The 16,270-nt window shown below is 40.7% G+C and overlaps 1 protein-coding gene across 1 annotated transcript in view; it reads left to right on the top strand.

The window, feature by feature from the left end:
• Positions 1 to 16,270, top strand: part of LOC109915885 (ATP-binding cassette sub-family C member 5-like) — a 129,239-nt gene that overhangs the window by 83,079 nt on the left and 29,890 nt on the right. Inside the window, exon 13 of the mRNA XM_048605327.1 lies at positions 4,849 to 4,973. Within this exon, the coding sequence (XP_048461284.1) occupies positions 4,849 to 4,973 (125 nt within the window). The remainder of the gene's footprint in view (positions 1 to 4,848; positions 4,974 to 16,270) is intronic.

The raw sequence follows: 16,270 nt of genomic DNA, 5'->3' as shown, positions 1-16,270 counted from the left end.
ACCAAGCATGGTAATGAAACGTCTACGAAACAAGAAACCAGCTCGGCGAGCCAACCAACCTCAACAACCTCAACACCCACAACCTGAGCTACAAATCTACTCCAAAGCCTTTCATAAATTACCTTTTATGATCTGAATTAATTTTTATTGTACTTAAACTCTTACTTTTATTTAGAAACTATGCATGGATATTAAGCAGTAAAATGATTGTTGTATGAAAACATTAGTAATGTTTTGTGGATAGTCAGCATTGATCTTGGCTGATTGTGTTAGAAATCGTGGCCAGTGATGCTACATCCTATAATGGCTGAAAATAGCAACCTTCTCAATTATTTTGGTTACTGCTTTCTACATCCTTTCAACAAATAAAATCTCGTTTTTATGGTGATAGCCAGAGCATTTTAACTTGTGAGCATTGCTGTTGAGGCAGCAATTATTATCCATCCCTAATTGCACTTAAGATAGTGTTGTTGAACATCGTTTTCGACTGTAGCAGTCCAAGTTTTGTAGGTGCATCTACAGTGTTGTTAGGAGGGACATCCAGGAGTTAGGCCCAGTGGTGGTGAAGGAATGTGTGTGACTTGGAGGAAAACTTGCAGTTGGGAACATTTCCACATGTCTACTGCCATTGTCCTTTGAGGGTGGTGGAGATCAGGGTTCATATGAGAGCGCTCTGATCAGATGTCGCAGCATGTCATATATGATACACTTTGCAGCTACTCTAGGGATTGCTGAATGGAATGAATGTTTAAACTGATGATGAGGAGATGCTGATCAAATGAACTTCCTTGCCTTGGATGGGTCAGCCTTCTTTAGTATTGTTGGGGTTGCAGTCATCCATGCAACAGGACATGTACCTTTAGGTTGCTCACAGTCTTTGAGAGTCAGATGATTTAATCACTGTACGATTCCCAACCTCTCACTTGCTCTGTGATCACAATTTTTTTTAATGTATGGGCCAGTTACATCACATAATGAGATACCGGATTCAGTATCAGGAAATAAACAACACCTAGCTGTACAAAAAAACAAATAAAAACTGCAGATGCTGGAAAGCAGAAACAGAAACAAAAGTTGCTGGAAAAATTCATCAGGTCTGGCAGCATCTGTGGAGAGAAAGCAGAATCACAGTTTTGGGTCCATTTCTGCAGAAGGGTCACTGGACCTGAAACGTTAATTCTGCTTTCTTTCCACAGATGCTGCCAGACCTGCTAAGTTTTTCCAGCAATTTCTGTTTTTGTAGCATCTGGCTATGTTTTAATTCCTTTTCAAAAATGAGGGAAAACAAGCAGCTAGCCTATTTCAGAGCAAAGAGGTTTAGCTGATTTTAAAGGGTGCTTGCTGTAATTTTGTAACACAAAGTTAGCTGTCAGACCAACAAATTTGGACACGGGGTTACTTCTGCCAGGGATCCAGAGGTATGATCCCAAGATTCTATTAGTTTCAAAATTGTTATGGAAAAGGATAAACCTTCCATAAAAGTTAAAGTTTTTAATTGGAGTAAGGCAAATTTTAAAGGTATGAGACACGAACTTTCAAAGGTTGATTGGAGCAGAGTATTTGCAGGTAAAAGAATGTCTGACAAGTGGGAGGCATTCAAGGGTGTGATGACAAGAGTTCAAACGCATTTTGCTCCTGTTAGAGCGAAGGATAATGCTGGTAAGATTATGGAACAATGGATGAATAAAGATATTGAGGTTCTAGTCAAGAATAAAAGAGAATCTTTTCTTTAGATACAGGCAACTTGGTTCAGTTGGATCTTTTAATCAATATAAAGAGTGTAAGGGTATTCTTAAGAGAGAAATCAGGGGGTCAAAGAGGGAAAACAAGATAACATTGGCAGATAAGATTAAGAATAATCCAAAGAGATTCTACAAATACATTAAGAGCAAGAGGGTAACTAGAGAGAGGGCCTCTTAAAGATCAAGGAGGTCATCTTTGTGTTGAACCCTAGGAGATGGGAGAAATGAATATTTCACGTCGATTTTTACAGTGGAAAAAGAAATGGAGTCTAGAAAATGCAGAGAAGTAAACTTTGAAATTTTAAAAACAGTTCACATTATGAAAAAGGAAGTCTGGGAAGTCTTAGAGAATAAAAAGGTGTATAAATCTCTGGGACCTGATCTAATGTATCCCAGAATATTGTGGGAAGTAAGGCAGGAAATTACGAGACTTCTTGCAGAAATATTTGCATCATCCATGAGGTGCCTGATGTCTGAAGGGTCGCTAATGTTGTACCTTTGTTTAAGAAAGGCTGTAAGGAGAAACTGGGAAACTATAAATCTGTTAGACTGACTTTGGTTGTGCATAAATTGTTGGAGGTTATATAAAAGATAGGATTTATGAACATTTAGAAGCAAAAATTGATTAGTGAAAGTTGGCATGGTTTTGTGCGAAGAAAATCGTGTCTCACAAACTTGATTGAGTTTTTTGAGGAAGTTACCAAAAGGTTTGATGATGGCAGAACAGTAGACCTTGTTTATTTGGATTTTAGTAAAGCCTTTGACAAGGTTCCGCATGGTAGACTAATTAGTAAAATTAGGTCACATGGGATTCAGGGTGAGTTTGCCAATTAGATATGGAATTGGCTTAACGACAGGTGTCGGAGGGTAATGGTGGAGGATTGTTTCTTGGACTGGAGGCCTGTGATCAGCGGTGTTCCACGGGGATCAGTTCTAGGCCCTCTTTTGTTTGTCATTTATGTAAATGATTTGGATGCGAATATAGAAACAATGTTTATTAAGTTTGCAGATGACACCAAAATTGATGGCATAGTAGACAGTGAAGAAAGTTTTCTAAGATTACAAAGGGACCTTGATCAAATGGGTCAATGGGCTGAAAAATGGCAGATGGGGTTCATTCTGGATAAATGTGAGTTCTTGCATTTTGGTATAACAAACAAGATAGGGCTTATACAATTAATGGTAGGGTAGTGTTGTAAAGCAGAGGGACCTCGGGGTGCAGGTGCATAATTCTTTGAAGTTTGTGTAACATACAGACAGGTTGGTTAAGAAGGCATTTGGCACGATTGCCGTCATTGCTTAGTCCTTTGAGTGTAGGAGTTTGGACGTTATGTCGAGGTTGTACAGGACATTGGTGAGGCCTCTTCTGGAATACTGTGTCCAGTTGTGGTCGCCCAGTTATAGGAAGGATATTATCAAGCTGGAGAGGGTTCAGAAGAGATTTACCAGGATGTTTTTGGGTATGGCGTATTTGAGTTATAAGGAAAGGCATGATAGGCTGGGATTTTTTTCACTGGAGCGTAGGAGTTTGAGAGGTGTCCTGAGAGAAATTTATAAAATAATGAGAGGTATAGATAGAGTTACTGGTAGTTGTCTTTTTCCTAAAATAGGGAATTTGAAGACTTAAAAATGACACATTTTTAAGGTGAGAGGAGAGAGATTTAAAAAAGACATGAGAGGTAAATTTTTTACACAGAGGGTGGTCGCGTGTGGAATGAACTTCCTGATGAAGTGGTGGATGCAGGTGCAATAACAACGTTTAAAAGACATTTGGATGGATATATGAATAGGAAAGGTTCGGAGGGATGTTGGCCAGGAGCAGGCAGGTGGGACTAGTTTAGTTTGGGATTATGTTTGGCATGGACTGGTTGGACCGAAGAGTCTGTTTCTGTGCTGTATGACTCTATGACTCTAAGAGGAAGCTCTTTGTTAAGGTAATGGATGATTGCCATGCTTTCCTTATGAACTCAAGTAGAGCAACTGAAGTTTCACCTGACTTACACAAGAAAACTTGAAATAAAAGTTATTTATACTACCTTGCTGAACCTTGTCTGATCCTGACACCCTGGCTCTTTGACACTTTGTGCTAGTAAGGAAGCCACCTCTGCTTCCCTGTTCATGTTAAATCACAGATTAAACCTTGATGACGCTGTAAACCTGATATGCATATCTAAAGAAGATTCCATTAGCTTGGGGAAGGGAAGTCCTTGCCATTTGTAATTTAAAATGCGATCAGCTAATTAATTTAGGAACGAAGTGGGGAAATGACCTGCTTTATTTTAACTGCCACGTACTCAGCCCTTCTGAGTAATCTCTTCAATAAGATAATGCTAAAGTCAGCCTGATCCATTTCAACAACCGCAGTACGAATTTAAAACTAAATAGCCAAATCATGTTTTGGAGAAAATGCAATTGTTACAGCTGTACTTTAAAAAAAGATCATTTTGAAATTTATATTGAGCAAATGGAATCTAATTTTGAATCTTGTTTGACATAAGCTTCTCTGCACTGATGTGCATTAGATAAATTAACTTTGATATTCCTACCAGGACTCAACTAATATCACACAACATCTGAGTTCTTAATACAAGCAAGCTACTTCTTGTTTGTAGGTATAGACAACTCATTGTGGAAAAGTAAGTGACATGAAGATGATATAAAGGTGCATGGAAGGTTCTTAATTTAAACAAGATGACTATATCGTGATGTGAAGATCATTTAAATGAGAGCTAATTGGGTAGTTGCTGTTTGTGTTTTTCAGCCAACATTGAGGAAATAATAAATTTCAGTGGAAATTAAAATTTGTTTCTATAGATTTACTGTATATTGCTAATGTTGTTTTAGATGACTTAAGTTGAAGAAAATGTGTTGTAGTCCTGATATATCTTCTGTGTATCATTCTTATTTCTTTTACTTCTATATTCATTGAGAGATCTTAATTCACCAGATTTTTAAAATTTCTTATTGTTAATTGCTGTTGATACAGTGCAACGTCACCAATAAATCCATGCTAAATTAATTTTAAAAGTTACCAATGCACACTTTTAGTTCACCTGCTTATATGACTCCATTTGATTGATTGGGTCGTCTTTTATCTACCTTCTAGCTCATACTACTCGAAGGGACTGTTGCAGTGAGAGGCACTTTTGCTTATGTAGCCCAACAGGCGTGGCTCCTTAATGCTTCTTTGCGTGATAATATCTTGTTTGGCAAAAATTACGAGGAAGAAAGGTAAGAGTTCACCATTTTTGGTGTTATTTCCTTGCTTAAGTTTTTCAAGATACAGTTTCACAGGTGTTAGATTTCACCCACGAAGTCAACTTGCATGTGTGAATGTTGGTTCTGAATGTTGGCAGGCGTTTTGATAATGCCTAAAATCTGTGAACATGATTTTTTTGTTTCACTCCATTTTCAGGTAAAGAGCTAGAATTACTTATAAAGTGTCATTTCCTTACTTCTTTTCAGCTCTTTTCTATGAAAGGAGCAGAGTCTCAAAAGTAAAATGTCTTGCTTATGTCAGTATACAAACAAAGACAAAGCCCACTGTCATTATTCATATTGATTTGGCTATTAGTAAATTGTAAAATCAATTTAGTTCATATCATCAACCAAGAGTGTTACCTGTTTAATGATCAACGTAAGATTGTGACCTCACTGTGTAGGGAATTGGAGGCCTCATCATCATTTTTCTGGTGTAACAGTAGTGTGAAAGTGCCATTTTATTTTTTTAGCTGAACAGATCAATAATGTGGATTTTTCTGCAGAGTTCTTTTATTCCAGGAAGAGAAGCCCACTAACATCCTATGTTTGATATTCCAGTTAGTTGCTATTATTTAACTTGGATTACTTGAGGGCACTTTTGACTCTGGATCAGAGGGGTGTAGCCTTAAATCTTTCAGAGGTTAACATTGCAATGGATGATATCCTAATGTCCTGCCTGCCTCTTCAGATGAACGTCCTATTCAAAGTCAACGTTCCTCTTCACAGTCCAATGAAATGCCATGGTGAAATAGCAAGGTTCTCGGCTGGAGAGAAGCTCAGCGTGAATTAGTCCTTCACATCTGATGTAAGCTCAACACATTGATCAATTACTCAGGCTTCAAATGGCTGTGCAGCAGTTTTAAACCGAGAGGGTTAATTCTTGCAGCTAAGTCTGAATTACATTGAGATTTTGGAGGGTTTTTCACCTTGAGGCCGAGCAAGTTTTTTCACCTTGTCTTATCAAAGTTGCCCCATGCCATCTCTCACATCCATTTCATCCTACCATGTGCCATTCAAGATATCTGCTGAAAGATCACATTCCCCTTGCATCCTCACCATTTTTAAAAGTCTATTGTGCACCTGGATGAGCACTGGTATTCCAAAGCTGCTCTGCACAGTGGCAGATAGAATATGAACATGTTGGAAAAGGAATAAGATGGCACTGCGTTTCTCTGACAGGGATCTGGAGGTCCTGGTGGATGGGCTGGCTGGTCCAGAGGAGAAGTGGTATCTTCCAGGAGGACAGGCAGAGGGGCCTGCATTACCAGATCCTATAAGCTTGGTGAGAAGTTGCCACCTAGGTCAGTGTCATCTCTGGAATGTGGGGAAACAGCCAACAATGCTGAAAGCAGGTCAGTGAATCTCCCATTCAACGTCCCACACCACTCGATCATTACCGTCAAAACGGGGGATCAACCCTGTTTCAATGGAGAGTGCAGGAGGGCATGCCAGGAGCAGCACCAGGCATACCTGAAGATGAGGTGTCAACCTGGTGAAGCCACCAAACAGGACAACTTACATGTCAAACAGCATAAGCAGCAAGTGATAGAGCTAAGCAATTCCACAATCAACGGATCAGATCTAAGCTCTGCAGTCCTGCCACATCCAGTCGTGAATGGTGGTGGACAGTTTCGCAACTCACTTGAGGAAAAGGCTCCACAAATATCCCCATCTTCAATGATGGAACAGCCCAGCACATCAGTGCAAAATTTAAGGCTGAAGCTTTCACAACAATGTTCAGCCAGAAGTGCCAAATGGATGATCCATCTTGGCCTCCTCCACTGGTCCCCAGCATTATAGATACCATTCTTCAGCTAATTCGATTCACTCCACAAGATATCAAGATATGGTTGGAGACACTGGATACTACAAAGGCTATGAGCCCAGACAACCTTCTGGCAAAAGTACTGAAGACTTGTGTTCCAGAACTTGCCACTCCCATAGCCAAGCTGTTCCAGTACAGTTACAACAGTGGTATCTACCCAACAATGTGGAAAATTGCACAGATATGACCTGTATATAAAAAGCAGGACAGATCCAACCCTGCCAATTGTTGCCCTAACAGTCTACTCACGATCATAAGTAAAGCGATGGAAGGTGCCATCAACAGTGCTATCAAGCAGCACCTGCTCAGCAATAACCTGCTCAGTGATGCCCTGTTTGGGTTCGGCCAGGGTCACTCAGTTCCTGACCTCATTACAGCCTTGGTTCAAACATGGACAAAAGAGCTGAATTCCAGAGGTGAGGTGAGGTGATAGTGACAGCCCTTGACATCAAGTCTGCATTTGACCGAGTGTGGCATCAAGGAGCCCTGGAAAAACTGGAATCAATGGGTATCAGGGGGCAAACTCTCCGGTGGTTAGAGCGATACCTGACACATAGGAAGATGGGCATGTTTGTTGGCGGTCAACCATCTCAGTTCCAAGACATCTCTGCAGGAGTTCTTCAGGATAGTGTCCTAGGCTCAAGCATCTTCAGCTGCTTCATCAATGACCTTCCCTCCATCATAAGGTCAGAAGTAGGGATGTTTGCCAATGATTGTGCAATGTTCAGCAACATTCACGACTCCTCAGATACTGAAGCAGTCCATGTTCAAATAAAACAAGATCTGGACAATATCCAGGCTTGGGCTGACAAGTGGCAAGTAACATTTGCGCCACATAAATGCCAGGCTAGGACCATCACTATAAGAGACAATCCAACCATCACCCCATGGCATTCAATGGTGTTACCATCACTGAATTCTCCATTATCAACACCCTGGGGGTTTTCACTGACCAGAAACTCAATTGGACTCACCATATAAACACAGTGGCTACAAGACCAAGTCAGAGGCCAGGAATACTGTGGCGAGTAACTCACCTCCTGACTCCTGAAAGCCTGTCCACCATGTACAAAGCACAAGTCAGGAGTGTGGTGGAATACTCCCCACTTGCCTGGATGAGTGCAGCCCCAACAACACTCAAGAAGCTTGACACTATCCAGGACAAAGCAGCCCACTTGATTTACATTCCGTCCACAAGCATCCACTTCCTCCACCACCGACACTCAGTAGCAGCAGTGTATACAATCTAATAGATTCACTGCAGAAATTCACCATAGTTCCTCAGACAGCACCTTCCAAACCCACAACCGCTTCCATGTGGAAGGACATGGGCAGCAGATATATGGGAACACTACAACCAGAAGTTCCCGTCTAAGCCACTCGCCATCCTGACTTGGAAATATATCGTCATTCCTTCACAGTTGCTGGGTCAAAATCCCTCGCTACTAGCTTTGTGGGTCAACCCACAGCGGGTGGACTGCAGCGGTTCAAGAAGGCAGCTCACCACTACCTTCTCAAGGGCAACTAGAGATGGGCATTAAATGCAGACCAGCTAGCAATACCCACATCCCACATATGAACACATGAAAAAAAAACTCTGTGCTGCCTCCCTAGTCTTCTTGAATCGCCTCACCACCTTTCCCCCACATGCTCCAGCACTAACAGCTGTGCCATCCACTGTAACCTCACACATTGGCCCTCTTTTATTCATTACAGAAGAAGACAGTCCACAACAGGGCAGAGTAAGTTGTATGTGTGGAGATGTGCTTGACATCCATGTCTTCACTCGCGATGAGGAGCGAATCTTCATTGTCACATCTCCTCTAACTATTGGCCGTGATGCTTTCTTTTCAATTTGTCTCGCAAGTTCCAATAGCCTGCCCTTGCCCTCTATAATGAAAGGAAAGATCCATCTCCACCTAAAACATCTCCTTAACCTCAGGACGAGAGCAAGTCTGCCTCCTAGACCCTCCCACCAGCCCAGATATTGGCATGTCGGGGGGACCAATAGACATAAAAAGTGTGGCTATACAATCTGATGGGCATCTCTTAATGACAGCTCTGCAGCTGGCCAAGGGAGAAATGGTCCAGGCAGATTATATTCAAAGGACGGCTGAAGACCATCTGCCCCAGGAGGGAGAAGGTGCTGTGGCGTCTGCAATTAGAGACTGCATCCTAACGCACAAGGTGAAGCAGCAGTGTATGGAATGCAATGGTCCTCATTGCTGAAGCTGCAGCAGTGCAGTGAATCCTGCAACTGTCTAGTTGCCGACATGGGCAAGTTGGCAGCTGCCATGGACAGCCAGGTCTAGCACCCTCAGGGGCTATCAGAGAGGCGCAGACTCCTACACTCCACCTCCCCAGCCATTTTTCCTCAGAACCAAAGTCATAATGATAGATGGTTGAGGAACCTTGACCCAGTCAAAGGGTTTTGCCCTCACAAGGAGACAGGGCAGGCCAGGAGGCAGCCCGTCTGAAATGGAACCAAACACAAACACTTTCTACTCAGAAGTGACCAGACCCTTCACCTCCAACCCTTGGACATTCAAGCCTCTAGAGAAAATGCCCTCGACATATTTGGCCCGTCCAAACACAAGCACCTCCTGGGTCACCCAAACAAACATACAACGCCAATAGAATCCACTTCCAAGCAGGTTACTTTCACTGCAGTTGAGGAACCAGGGACTACATTAAGATTTGGTGGAAGGGAGAGAAAGATGGAACTTCGGTGGCACAGCTGAAAAGGCTGTCATGTGTCTCAGTTTCTACATAAATGTTCCTGAAGTTAATTGTCATGCGTTTGTGAGTCTCTCTCGGTAAGTGCTATACGTGTCTTAACACCATCAGGCAGCTCGTCATGAGCAAAGATGTTCCATGGATGGAAGTTTGCCCTGTGAGCCTATTGCACCATTTGGAAGCAGGGGGAATAATGTATATACGTTTGGTCATGGTGACACCTTTGACCATCCTTGTTCAACATCTCTAATGTTTGGCTCCCTCTAAGCGCAAAAGTGTAGCTGTCAAGGAATTGTCCTGCTGTTACTATGTCGGGAAATTGAACATACAACACTGTTAATACTTAGGTTGACCAGGATGATGAATGGACTCCTAACAGTTTGATTGCCATGTTTGATAAGTGCTGCCTTACCATTTTGGCCTATGACCATATGAACCCTGAGATTCCTATGCCATTTGATAAGATTGAGATCTGATTGTGGCCTCAACTCCAGTTTCCTGTTTGTTCCACTATAACCCTTGTTGACCAAAAATCCACCAAACTCAGCCTTGAACAAATTCAGTGACCCAACCTCCATTGCTCTCTGGGGAAGAGAATTCAACAGGCGCTGACTGACCTTCTTGGAGAAAGAAATCCTCCTGATCTCAATTTAAACTGGAAGCCACTAATTTTAACTGTTCACCTGTTCTCGGCCACTCCCCCAAGGGCCAACATCCTCTTATTCATGTTATTAAGTCCCCTTGGACCTTGTACATCTCAAATAAGATCAACTCTCATTCTTCTAGTGTATGCCCAAAATGTTCAAGCCAGGAGTCTATCAATGGAAATTTGTCTGAACTGTTTCAATTGCAGTATATCCTTCATTAACTTAGATGCGATCTAATCAAGGTCCTGTACAGCCGCAGTGATAGTTCCCCACTTTTACATTCTATTCCATTTGCAATAATGCCAACAATTTATTTGTCTTCCTAATCACTCTTCTGTACCGGCATATCAATTTTTGGCGATTCACATGCCAGTGCAACCAGATCCTTTAATATTGTAGAATTCTGCAGATTCAATTCATTCAAATACTAAACCGCTTTTCTGTTCTTCTGACAATGTCAGCAAGTTCACATTTTCCCACAAGCTACTCCATCTATTTGTTACATTTGTAAATGAAGGATGAACATGTCTCTTTTGTCCTATATTCAATTCAAATATCCTCCTTCAAGTGCGAATGAAAGACATTGCAGTGTCCTTTATGACTTTTCACAGATTTCACAGATTTCACTGTTCTTACTAAGTTTTCTACTTCCACATACTCTTCATCAAACACGTCTACTATTTTAAACAGAAATATTAATCTTTGACAAGTACGGTGAGCAAATTTCCTATGGTAATTTTAAGAGTTTTTTTTCTCTTGATTCAGCCCTGATGCTGTGAATAAATTCTGATGAGAGATAGTAGTTTTTGTTAAGAGAATGCAAAATGTCTTGACTGGGTAAACTTTCCAAAAACAATTGTTGTATCATGCACTACGTCAAATTTCATTTGTATCTTACTGTGGATTTGCTCAACTATATAGGTATTGTACTAGAGATTGCATTGGTACCTATAAACTGGCTTACTACAACTACTTAACATTCAATTACAACTCCATATATTGCTATCACCAAACCTAAATCAGTCATTACTTTTAATTTGAGTGCATTATGATGCTTTAAACTATCTAGTACAACAGTTAAAGAAGTTTGTGAATTCTCTTTCCATCACTGGATTTGAACTCCTTGTGACTCCTTTTTCTATTCACCATTAACTCCACTCCTTTCATTAGAATTATTTTTATTTTGAGAATGATGTCGCTTTGCTTATAAGCAGTTAATTGCATCACAGTAATTCAAACCATTTGCCTATTTTCGCTCTAATATTGTCTTCCCACGTAATAAGTAGATCAACTTTCACCCTCATGCTGACTATTCTTAATTCTTACATTTTATTCATGCCAGCATTTCTTCTGCACCGTTTTGAAATTAACAATCATTGCCCTCTGTGCTTTGTGTCTTTGCAAATTGACTCTTCTGAGGAGTAAAGATTCTAGACAAATTAATTAATATGTTAAATAAAATACAATCGTAATGGCAACTCAGGTGATGTGTTGCCACTGCCACATGTGGGAATTTCTGGATAGCAGAGTGATCCAAGACAAACACAAATAAATGTTTGTAGCTCAAGAAACTTTGGATTTGAGTTGAGGAACTAGGGTCCGAGCTGCAGACAGTACACATTAGGGAGAGGAAAAGTTACTTGGATATTTTGCTCCTGTAAATGGACATACCCCTTAGATTAGATAATTTAAATTGGGTCTGTGATCAGGAACAACTGGTCAGGCAGGTATTGGGACACGGGATAGCATTTGAGGACCTCAGCTCCTGCAGTTGTCCAGCAGTTACAAGATTCTTGCAAACTGCATGGATGAGAATGAGAATTGCAGGGAAAATGAATGAATTGACCATGATACTGAGATACATGGAGCCATTCAAGTAGACAGAGGAATTAGGAATATAGTAACGGCAGGGGACAGTATAATTAGGAGATCAATTTGCTTTTCTGCAGCTGTAAGCATGAGTCTCAAATGCTGTGTTACCTGCCCAGTGCCAGGGTAAGGACATCTCTGCAGGGCTACAGAGGATCTTGGAGTGGAGCTGGACAGATGAGCTGGCTTCACTTGAACAATGCTGGGACCTGGTTCCTGTTGAACCTAAGATCTGTGGCTACAGAGAAAGCTTGAAACTAAATAGAAGGATAGAGGATTTGAGAGAGGGAAAGCTTGTGTTTACAAAGCAAAGTTATATTGTCGCATTACAGAGTAGCTATTTAAGTAATGATACCCAGATAGGAAGGGACAGAGTGTATAGATTGAAGAACAGAATCAAATAGGATCAAAGGTGGAAGCAATGATAGAAAGGAAAAATTAGTGCCTTTTTAAAGATGTGTTGTATTTAACAAAATTAATGAATAAATGGCACACATAGAGGTTAATGGGAATCCTGTAGCTATTATGGAGACATGATTAGAAGTAAATCAAAGCTGGAAACTAATTATTCAGTGTATGTGACATGCAAAAGGATAGGAAGGCTGTCAGTTAACTTTGTTAATATAAGATGGAATAAATACGACAGTAAGAAGTGATCTTGGATCAGAAGATATAAAGCGTATTTGGATTTTTAAAATTAATTATTCACAGAATATGGACTTAACTGGCCAGGTTAGTATTTATTGTCCTTCCCTAATTGCCCAGAGGGCAGTTGGGAGTCAACTACATTGCTGTCGGTCAGGAGTCATGTATATGTAAAAAATGACAAGGATAGGGTGACACTGGTGGGAATAGTTCATGGGTTACACAACAACAGCTATACTGCAGGATAGAACATAAATTAGGAAATAATGAGGTTGTGTAAAAAAGATAGAACATTAATCATGGGTGATTTCAATCTTCTTTATATTGGAAAAATCAAATTGGCGCAGGTTGCCACGAGTCAGAATTCATAAGAGTATTTGGCAGTTTTCTTGAACAATATGTTGTGGATTCAATGAGGGATCAGGCTATTTTAGATCTAGTAATGTGTAATGAAGCATCTTTAATAATAATAATAATAATAAATGATCTCAGAGAAAAATGTCCCCTAGAAACAGTGACCAGTTGACACCTGTGGCAGATGTTCAAGAAAATAGACTCACAGCAAAGAGATAGCCCAGCGAAGAAGGATTCTGGGAAGGCAATAAACCAACCACGGTTAAACAAAGAAGTTAACGATAGTAATCAAATTGAAAGAATTAACATTCAACGTGACAAAGATGAGTGATAAACCAAAGTTTTTAAAGCCAACAGAAGATGAGCAAAAAATCGTAAAAAAAAAGGAGATAATACACCTTCAGATTAAATGAACAAATGATATCAAAATGGGCAATAAGGAGAGTCCGAGGTGCACATAGGCACCTTAAAGTATGAGGTTGAGGTAATAGTACTGGGGAACAGGAAATAGCATAAGATTTGAATTAACGTTTTTCAAGATGATCAGAGGATTAGATAGGGTGGACAGTGGGAGCCTTTTTCCTCGGATGGTGATGGCTAGCATGGGGGGACATGGCTTTAAATTGAGGGGTGATAGATATAGGACAGGTGTCAGAGGTGGATTCTTTACTCAGAGAGTAGTAAGGGCGTGGAATGCCCTGCCTGCAAAAGTAGTAGACTCGCCAACTTTGAGGGCATTTAAATGGTCATTGGATAAACATATGGATGATAATGGAATAGTGTAGGTTAGATGGGCTTCAGATTGGTTTCACAGGTCGGCGCAACATCGAGGGCCGAAGGGCCTGTACTGCGCTGTAATGTTCTATGTTCTATCAATCTTTTTGGTAGAAGACACCAATAGCATTCTAAAATAACTGCAAAATCAAAGAACAAAAGGGAGAGGAAATAAATAGCTATCACTGGAGAAGAAGTACTAGAGCAACAATTGGGACTGAAGTCAAATACGTTCCCTGTACATGATGGGTTGCAGCCTTAAGGAGATGGTGCATTAGTGAGAATGTAACCTCTGTCGACATCTTTGTTTCATTGTTTCAGTGGAGAGAAACCTTGTTTCAACAATTTACACTTGCTTTCTGCCATTTTTAACAGTGGTCTGATTTTCTGTCTGATTTTTTTTTACTTTTCACTGTTAGGCAATCAATTTCTGTCACTATATTTTACTCCAGAAATCCAAATGGTGAAGAAGAGAATTGGACCAAATCTTTCCACACTTTCTAAGGTTTTTTTTAACAAAGATGCATGTTACAAACATGCATTTCCTAACCAGATCATCTCAGTTTCAATCAGTTTTTCTATCTCGAGCACATGTGACTGCCCAGTTAATGTCACCATCTGCATGCAATTAAACATAATTCATATATATTTAATAATGTTAGCATGACAACCTGAAAAGCCAGAAAATACATTTTGTTTTATATTGATCCAGCAGTCACACATGTAAAACACTCATGTTACTACTTTTCTTTATGTGGCATTCTTTTGTGAAGCTTTCAGAAAATTAGTGACTTGAAATATATTTCATAAACACCTTCAGAAAAGGCTCTGAAGAAGACCCATACCAAATTCAAATTGCTAATGCTTTTATTCAAATATCTCAACAACTGCTGCCAGACCTGCTGATTTTCTCACGCATTCTGTGTTTTCTATAAAGCAGGCAGCCAGTTAAGTTAATTAAGTATTTAAATATGCCCTGTGATGGTAAGGCACACAAGGCTGTTGATCAAGTGCTGGAAAATGGGATTATAACAGTTAGGTCATTGTTTTTCACTGGCGCAGACTTGATGGGCCAAAGGGCTTTTCTCTGGCTGTACACCACTGTGACTGTATAACTCTGTGACCCTGGTTAACCAGACTGAAAGAAAGGCAACTCAGATTTTCTAATTGGTTGGCAGTTTCCCAATATGGTGGGGTGCTGCTGCAATCAGAGGGTGGAGGGTTTGAGCTATAGGGAGAGGCTGGATAGGTTGGGATTTTTTTCCCTGGAGTGTAGAAGGTTGATCCTATAGAGGTTTGTAAAATAATCAGAGGCATAGATAAGGTGAACCTTAGAGTCGTGGAATCCCTACACTGTGGAAAGAGGCCATCCAGCCCATCACAAAGGCAAAGATCTGTTCCCTAGGGTAGGGGAGTTCAAAACTAGAGGGCATAGGTTTAAGGTGAGAGGGGAAAGATTTAAAAGGGACCTGATGGGCAACTTTTTCATGCAGAGGGTGGTGCTTGTATGGAATGAGCTGCCAGAGGAACTGGTGGAGGCAGGTACAGTTACAACATTTAAAAGAACTTTGGACATCTAGTTGAATAAGAGAGGTTTAGAGGGATCAGCATGGATGAATTGAACCGAAGGGTGTGTTTTCGTACTGTATGACTCTATGACTCTAAATCACCCACCACAACAACTTTCACATCTTTCCAGAATCTAACTACATATATCTTCCTCTATCTCCCCCTGGCAGCTGGGAGGTCTGTAGTATAATTCCAGCATTGAGATTGTACCCTTCCTATTCCTGAGCTGTATCCATAATGGTTCACTGCAAGCTTTGGAGAGGGTGAAGAGAATGTTTATCAGGATGTTGCATGACCTGGGGGTTTTAGTTATGAGGAGAGGTTGGATAAACTCACTGGAAAGACAGATGCTGAGGGGTGACCTGATAGTGGTCTGCAAAATTATGAGAAGTATTGATAGGGTGGAAAGGTCATCTACAATAGGGCGTAGGTTCAATGAGACAGGGTGAAAATTTAGGGGAGAAGTGTGAGGAAAATTTTTCATACAGTGGGGTAGTGGGTACCTGGAATGCACTGCCAGTGAAGGTGGTGGAAGCAGGCCCATTAGCAACGTTTAAGGTGTATCTTGATAGACACATGGATGGGAGGCAAACAGAGGGATAGAATCTGTGTATGGGCAATAAGTAGCAGGTCTAATAAGGACTAGGATTTAGAGAGGGCTTGGTGGGCCCAACAGCCTGCTGCTGAGCTGTATTGTATATTCTATTGTATTGTATATCTGGCACCTTTTTCTGCCTTGTCTTGAAACATTTAAAAAAGCATCTATGATGTACTCTGTCAGTTAGTTACCATCCATTACAAGCTGTAGCTACAATTAAGCTGGAAGGCCTGTGATTGGCTGCCAAAAT

Source organism: Rhincodon typus, chromosome 14 (genome assembly GCF_021869965.1).
Source record: "Rhincodon typus isolate 14 chromosome 14, sRhiTyp1.1, whole genome shotgun sequence".
Classification (NCBI taxonomy): Eukaryota; Metazoa; Chordata; class Chondrichthyes; order Orectolobiformes; family Rhincodontidae; genus Rhincodon; species Rhincodon typus.
The sequence above is the reverse complement of the archived record's forward strand: the minus strand, read 5'-3'. Positions and strand labels throughout refer to the sequence as shown.